The sequence below is a fragment of the Lepisma saccharinum genome, chromosome 7, assembly GCF_977018435.1.
Source record: "Lepisma saccharinum chromosome 7, izLepSacc3.1, whole genome shotgun sequence".
Taxonomy (NCBI): Eukaryota; Metazoa; Arthropoda; class Insecta; order Zygentoma; family Lepismatidae; genus Lepisma; species Lepisma saccharinum.
This window is the reverse complement of record NC_139235.1, coordinates 4,519,125-4,526,718: the sequence shown is the minus strand read 5'-3', so window position 1 is coordinate 4,526,718 and position 7,594 is coordinate 4,519,125. Positions and strand designations below refer to the sequence as shown.

General features: G+C 38.2%; 1 protein-coding gene across 1 annotated transcript in view; it reads left to right on the top strand.

Moving 5' to 3' along the window:
- Nucleotides 1-7,594, top strand: part of trh (PAS domain-containing protein trachealess) — a 736,895-nt gene that overhangs the window by 707,601 nt on the left and 21,700 nt on the right. The window contains exons 11-12 of the mRNA XM_083124916.1: nucleotides 1,275-1,381; nucleotides 6,968-7,115. Of these exons, the coding sequence (XP_082981042.1) occupies nucleotides 1,275-1,381; nucleotides 6,968-7,115 (255 nt within the window). The remainder of the gene's footprint in view (nucleotides 1-1,274; nucleotides 1,382-6,967; nucleotides 7,116-7,594) is intronic.

Sequence of the window (7,594 nt, the reverse complement as noted above, 5' to 3'; positions counted from 1 at the left end):
GTAATGTAAACTTTTGTGGTGCCATATTTAGCCACAATCTTCAACACACGGACACGACACAACACAACTTCCGATGGAGAATTATACTGGCGTCAGTCTGCAACGTCAACAGAAAGGGACAGAGAGCGAAGGCAGGGAGAGCAAAAAAAAAACAAAAAAAAACAAGACTGTAGCGTGCGACTGTTGCGGATCCCGTTCACCGGGAAAGACATGCGCTGACGCCGGCCCGCCGAGTCTCGTAACGAATGTCATGGAATGCTCTGTATGTATTTAAGAGATCTTTGTAAACATAATCATGAAGCAATGAGTCGTGTGTTATAATCATGAAGCAATGAGTCGTGTGTTTGTATGTTGTTTCATGTGAAAATGTTCTTAGATATGTCACTCATATGAAATATAAATGCGGAAGTTAACAGCGCCGCCAAACGGACGGTTTGAAAAACTCAGTCGTGATACCATGTTAAAGTGCTGTACAACTACCGTGAACGTTTTGCGTGAATATATAAAAAGCTCGAGCTCAGAATGTATCCTAAAAGTATCATATCGCGTCTTCTTGTGTATAAACGTTTTAGTTCGAGATGATAATTTAGGGTGAAATAAGCATAATATTTCTTCTACCTACAAAAAATATTCGGCGTGTAGTTTTATGTAGATTCACATAAAACCATGAAACCTTTATTATCTGTGGATAGGGTTATTTTACATTTTTATCATATCCTGCAAATATTCAAGTGTTAGGTCCTCCCCGATGGCGCAGTGGTAGCGTCTTCGCCTTGTAATCAAGGGGTCCCGGGTTCGATACCCGGTGGAGGTACAAACAGTTCGGATCCCACTTTAAACTGTAGGTCCAGTTCCGATTAGCGTTACTGTGCATAAAGTGGACTTAAAACACTAAATCAATCAATGTTAATAAAATACAGAACAGGCTTTAGAACTTTAAGTTTGTCTAAATTGTTGAAATAAATAAATATTAAGTCTAAATGTTTATGTACTTTAACAATGTTTTTTATCTTTTTCGTCTGTCTAATATTTTATTTGTTTTTACATTAGTTTCAGAAATTACAAAGAACTTTAACGGGAAGGAGAGATGTCATGTGTATGTGACTAAATAAATATAGTCTATATATTAAATATCGGCATGTTTTCGGTAAGATTAGCATCGTTCTCCACACCCGTGTATTCCAGATCATGTTTGCAGTGCTCGTTATTCTGCTGACAGTGTTGCAATCCAAGATTATGTTATGTCGCACTAAAAATGGTTCCTTTTCTTGCAGAGTGTCAGAGCTGCTGGACTACACGGCAGATGAGCTGACGGGGAAGAACATGTATTCTTTATGCCACGGGGAGGATGCCAACAAGTTGCGGAAATGCCACGTTGATCGTAAGTTTTCGTTTGCACATTATTTTGTTCCATACGTTAATTAGAGTTTGTAAGTTGTAGTGTAGGACGACCTGGTGTGAATGAGGCCGTATTTATAAAGTAAGTCAATGGGGAAATTGCTAGGGGATTGCTAGAAAATCCTTTTTTTCTGGGAAGAAAGGTTCCGATACTCTTCATGTTAATGTGTTATTGTGTTCATCGCAAGAATTACACGGTTCTTATGGATTTATCACACATTTCTTATACCTCAAGCTAAAAGGTTGAAAACGTTCAAACCGGAACAATTAAGTGTTGCAAATCATATCCACATAATTCATACAAAGCTCATAATTAATTAAATAGTTATATACAGAAAATATTTTGCTTTTTTCGTCACTACATTGAATTTTCGTGAAAATAATTCAGGCATAATTCTTCAAGAAATATTCAGTCACTACATTGAATTTTCGTGAAAATAATTCAGGCATAATTCTTCAAGAAATATTCAACGTTATTGCTTGACAAACAATTGTTTTATATTTGAGAAGTAGAGCCATCTAGTCTATTTTGATACAAACTACTCTCGGTGAAAATATTATATTTCTGTATGCATTTTGTACCTAATTGTTATTATTTAAAATGAGCGTGGAAGTTTACCGCCGTGGTGGAGTGGTTAGCGCAGGAGTCTCGGGGTCGAATCCTGGCCTGGGTTGATTTCGTAATATCATCACTCATCCTCATCGACGCGGTTAGCCAAAAGTGACAGAAAAGCGACGCTGAATAACAAATATCAAATCAAGTTCATTTTGAGCCAAACCAACCTCAGTGAAAATATAATATCTGTGTAAGTCATGAAAATCAATAAACATCAATTCACCTATCACTTGAAAGAAGCTACATACATACATATTTGTGGAGAGAAAGAAAATATTCACTTCTGTGGTGTATATAGTACAGAGTGGACCACGAAAAAGCAGCCCAGGCCAGGTTACTGTAAAAGTAATGACGTCATATGATCGCACACGTGAGTCGAGCAGCCAATCGGCCTCAGGTACGTAGCGCTGCAGCGCCTTCTGATTGGCCGTTATGATTGCGCGCTTTCTGTTGATGTAAGGATTTCGCGGGAAGGGGCGAGTTAGTATATCTGCTGAAGGAGGGTATTGCAGCGGTGGTAAAATACACATTTCTGTGCGTAAGGAGGGATTTATAGAGGTGAAACCTCTTGGTGGTAGTGTAAGATTTGCGGAACGAAAGACGATTTTTGCATAGGACCCACTGGGGTATTTTTAAGCGCGGTTTCCGTACGATTTTTCCCAATTTCCGTCCATCGAGCCCCCTTCCACAACGCCCGGAAGCTGCTCGGAAAAAAGGGGGGAGAGAGAGATGACGCCTTAGAACAAATTCTATGCAAACACACCTCCAGCCGAAAAAGAGTGTTCCAAAGGAACGCGGAACCATGGGAATGGTTAGAGCGATTGTGAAGCCATTTCTGTATGCGAGCCTTGTCCGACTTCGGATGTGAGCTACATCTCAAGTTGCCCCCCTCCCCCACGCCCTGCTAAAGGGACAAAAGCCCCCACTTCACTTTTTACTCCCCCTTCCAATTCCTCTCGGTTTGACGAGACAGCCAGACTGCAATAAAACAAGTGAAACACAATGTGCGCAGGATTTGTCTGACGTTTTGTTTCTTTTTTTTTGCCCCCCCCCCTTAACCCCCCTTCCCTTGTTTGTTATGTGAGAAACGAAGTCGACAATCCCTTGCTACATGATGAATTTGTCTTTCTGTTCTGCGTTGCGATTGGACATGGTGTATATATTTTGCATAGCCCGCCGTGTTGGGTCGAGAGAAAGTGGTTGCAAATATTTCCATCATTGTCCAGATTACATTGTGGTCTTGTAATCAAGGAGAACCGGGTTCGAAAGCCGGTGGAGGGACATATTGGTTCGAATCCCAATTTAAATTGTAGGTCCAGTACCGATTAACCGATCAAAAACTTAGAGTTCTTTACATATCGTGCCCCAGCTTCGAAATAGTTCTAAGATATTAACTCACGAATGTTTGACCATACTGATTTCTTCTGTAGTTTTCTTCTGTCACACGATACGAATTTAGGGATGGTACCTTGCCTCCCCCTCAGTTGCGAATTCAACATCGAATTAGATAATTCTGTACTTGAAAGCAAAGCCGGACCAGAACATGAGGACGAAAAACGTTGCACCGGTTAATCCTGACGTCACACCTCCATTGCAACCTCTAGAAAAAGCTATCTTGCCATGATACCAGCCTAGTCCATACAATTATCTCCAATTAACATTATACTCTGTGTCAATTGTCAATTTATTAGGCATCCCTTCTTTATCTGACCGTGAATTCGCAAGAAATCTCAAGCTTAGAAAGTTCTCAATAGATGGCACAACGGAACATGCTAAAGTTTTCTAAACTAAATTCATGAACAGTTAACAATTTTTCCCTTGTTTTAAAGATATTTCTGCAAAATAAGTAAGTTCTTACTGCTTTTATAAAAACATAAGTTTTTGGTTAGTTTAGTAACAATAATTCGCAGTTTAAATTCACTTATTTCCATGTGATTAATGTATCCACGAATTCTAAAAGCATCGACGAATTCATAGCATAGGGTTTAAGAGATCTGTGAAAGTAGAAGCATCACTTCCGAGCAATGCATTTTGATTTTAATTTTTTTCCCGGAATTAATATACAAATATGTAATTGGAATATGTTATTGAATATCCATAATTTTTCAATTATTTTTTTTTTATATACTAGGCAACTAGCTCAATTCCTTGCGTCGGCAGTAGTATTTGAAATACTTATAATAAATCCTCCAAATAAAAGACCCACAATATCTCTATAACCGATTTCAACTTCTTTCCGACTTTCACAGCCGCAACACCAGATGACGCGAAAGGTCTCTGCTCTCCATTCCACTCCACAAATCCAACTTTTATGCAAATTATTTTACTGTTACCTCAGCAAGCCTTTGGAACAAGTTGCAACCTGAAATTCATCTCTCTTCCTCAATTATTACATTCAAAAAACTCTTTAAATTGAATCTATTAAATGATGAAAATTAAAAATTTGACTTCCCAAACTAAGTAGCAGGTGAAAAGAAACATAAGATAGTAAGCCAGAGAAACAATAATGATAACACCACCCTGCATTTTTGAAAAAAAAAAAAAATCGGATTTGAAATCAATAGATGATTCTGGAAGTATTTTGAATGCTGATGACGAATATGACATAAAATTCATCCCATCATGTCAGGACTTTCCCTTCGATCAGGATTTTTCTCCACGTTATTAAGTTCAATCAACCCACTACATTATATCATTGAATTTTGGACATTTTGTGAAGGTTTTTCTATGAGAGATTTCAAAAATGGAATTTACGGAATCAATTTTCATTCATGCCAATTTGTCTTGTGAAGATAGATTAAATGGTTACTACTCTTTGTGCATTTATGGTTCAAAATTGGAGGATTTGTATTCTAGATAACCAATATTTTATCATCATTTCAACAGAGCCATCTATTGAGAAAATTATGAAACTACATATTTTATTGTGAAATATAGGCACTTAATATATTGTTATTTTCTGAAAAAACTATACGTGATGGGTAAAAACTGATTTAATTTTTGGAATCAGCATACTGAAATTATCAGGGACAACAGTCATCTGGGAGTCATCCGAACCCATGAATCCCTGTGTTATATGTAATAATTCAGGTGAATTATGATTAATTTGGACTGTTTTGAACTATGTTTAAGGGTAACGTTATGTTATTTGCTTGTACGCGCGTGTGTATAAGTTCAAGAATGTGTGTATGTGTGTGTGTAATATAAACGGTGCTGTCTTTTGTTTATGTGTGTGAAAGGGTGAGCATGTGTGTGTATTAAACGATATATTTTTGTTGTATTCTTTCTTTTATATTTTATTTGTTAATAGATGTAAGCAAATGGTTAAGTGTAAGAGAAAGCAAAACTAAAGCGTTAAGTTCGCCATGTACAAAAGCCGATAAATAAAAAGCGTATATATGCAGAAGAAATATGCAGAAGATGCAGAAGAAATTGTAATTATCGTAGCATTTCATTCGAAATATTTGCAATGCACTTTAGTAATACCGAGCAGCGACGGTTCAGCAGGTGGGTGTCTGACTGCCACGCTGGAGACCCGGGTTCGATTCCCGTGGTGGGAATCGCGTAGATTACATTTCATTGTAGTTTACATAGACTAGGTAGACAATTTAAAGTGCATTAAAATTAATTTTCAAGGGTTTCATGAAAATAAAGTGACATTTTTAACTATATTGGTTCCTAACGAAATGAAAAGAATCATTTTTACAATAAAATTTATCTTCCCTTCTATTATCAACTATGGAAGAAGATAAGTAGTATGCAAAAACAACAACAGATGGCAGTCGTGAGACAAGAGTGGTCTTTTCCCACAAAACACCAGAATGTTTCCTATATTAGGTTTCTTCTTAGGTGAGAAATTGTTTGAATTTGGGTGAAAGAGTATGAAAAGTTCTCTTCACACATCAGCAACTGATACGCAGTATAATTTTGTTTTACTTCCACGGCGTCCTTTGCTAAGTTATTACCTCTCGCCATGTTGTTTACATAGATTACGTAATCTACGTGTATAAAATAGTCTACGTGTAGAAAGTACACTATCGTTGTTTACGCGTAGACGCATATCACTGGGATGCAGGCATGGTGATCATCATATCACGTTTTGAAGACCGAGAACCGTCACGCGAACTTGGGGTAACCTTAGCGTTACCTTTTTACTAAAGTTATTTAGTTAGCCTCACACCTTCTAAGTTTCATTGTTTTTTTTAGAAACAAAAACAAGATCAAATCCCCCATGTGCACTAGTAAATGCACCACGGAAGTTGATATTGTTTATTTTACAATCTCTTTTGCTATCAACATGTGAGTTTTAATATCTACACTGTCTCGGGAACCTATGGCGCAAGGCTGCGTATAACGGTAGAGAAGGGGAGAAAACGAGTGGGCGGAGCAAAGCAGTGCGCTCTTCAAACTGCTGGTAAAGTCGACGCGCTAGCTACGTTAACAGCCAGCTGGCTTTGAAGTCCACAGAGCGCGCCCACCAGCTGCAACATACACTCTCAACCCACAGTGTTGCCACACATCTACTCTACGCCACCTTGTCCCTCCGCCTTCTCACGGTCTCTTCGTTCCCACATTGATGTTGCAAAGTACGGCAACAGCGTATCCGCAGTCATGTGACTGGGACTACACGTGGAGTAGACGAGCAGAATGACAGCTGCGCCCATTGGCTGAAGGTTGAGTGTGATTGGACAAAAACAACTCGCTCGCTGTTTATCCCCACCCACGTTCGTGGCGGCATCGATCTTCAGATCTTGGACGTTAACCAAGTAAACGCGTCATCTATATGCAGCTGCGTTTTCCCCTCCATTCAATCACTTCTCTTCTCATGCGTCCATTGGTCGAGCCCTCTCGAGTCACTGCTCAGCGACTTGTATGCGTTCGCTTGCTCCATAGATCCCCGGGACAGAGTATACATTTTTTTAAAATATTGATCTACAATTGATATATTTTCAGTGATCAACAAGGGACAAGTTATGAGTCAGTATTATAGGTTAATGAACAAAAGCGGGGGATATACTTGGATGCAGACGTGTGCCACCGTCGTTTGCAACACGAAGAATGCCGACGAACAAACTATCATCTGCGTCAACTACGTCATTAGGTAAGTTCACAAGTTGCACTTTGTATCGCAAAGTATTTTTTGTGACAATGAACAAAATTATCAAGTAACAAACTGCTAATTTTGTTTAGATCATACATAGACAATGTTCTTTTTTTGTGTTGACAGTGTTTCAATGTTTTTATTGATGCCGACGATGATTCAGTGATAGTGTTTCAATGTTCTTATTAATGCTGACGATGATTCAATGTTCTTATTGATGCTGACGATGTTTTCAATGCTCTTATTGATATTGACGATGATTAACAGTGTTTCAATGTTCTTATTAATGTTGACGATGATTCAATGCTCTTATTGATGCTGACGATGTTTGCAATTCTTTTATTGATGCTGACGATGATTCAGTGACAGTGTTTCAATGTTCTTATTAATGCTGACGATGATTCAATGTTGTTATTGACGATGTTTCAATATTCTTATTAATTATGTAGATGTTTGCTGTAAAAGATGGAGTAAATCTT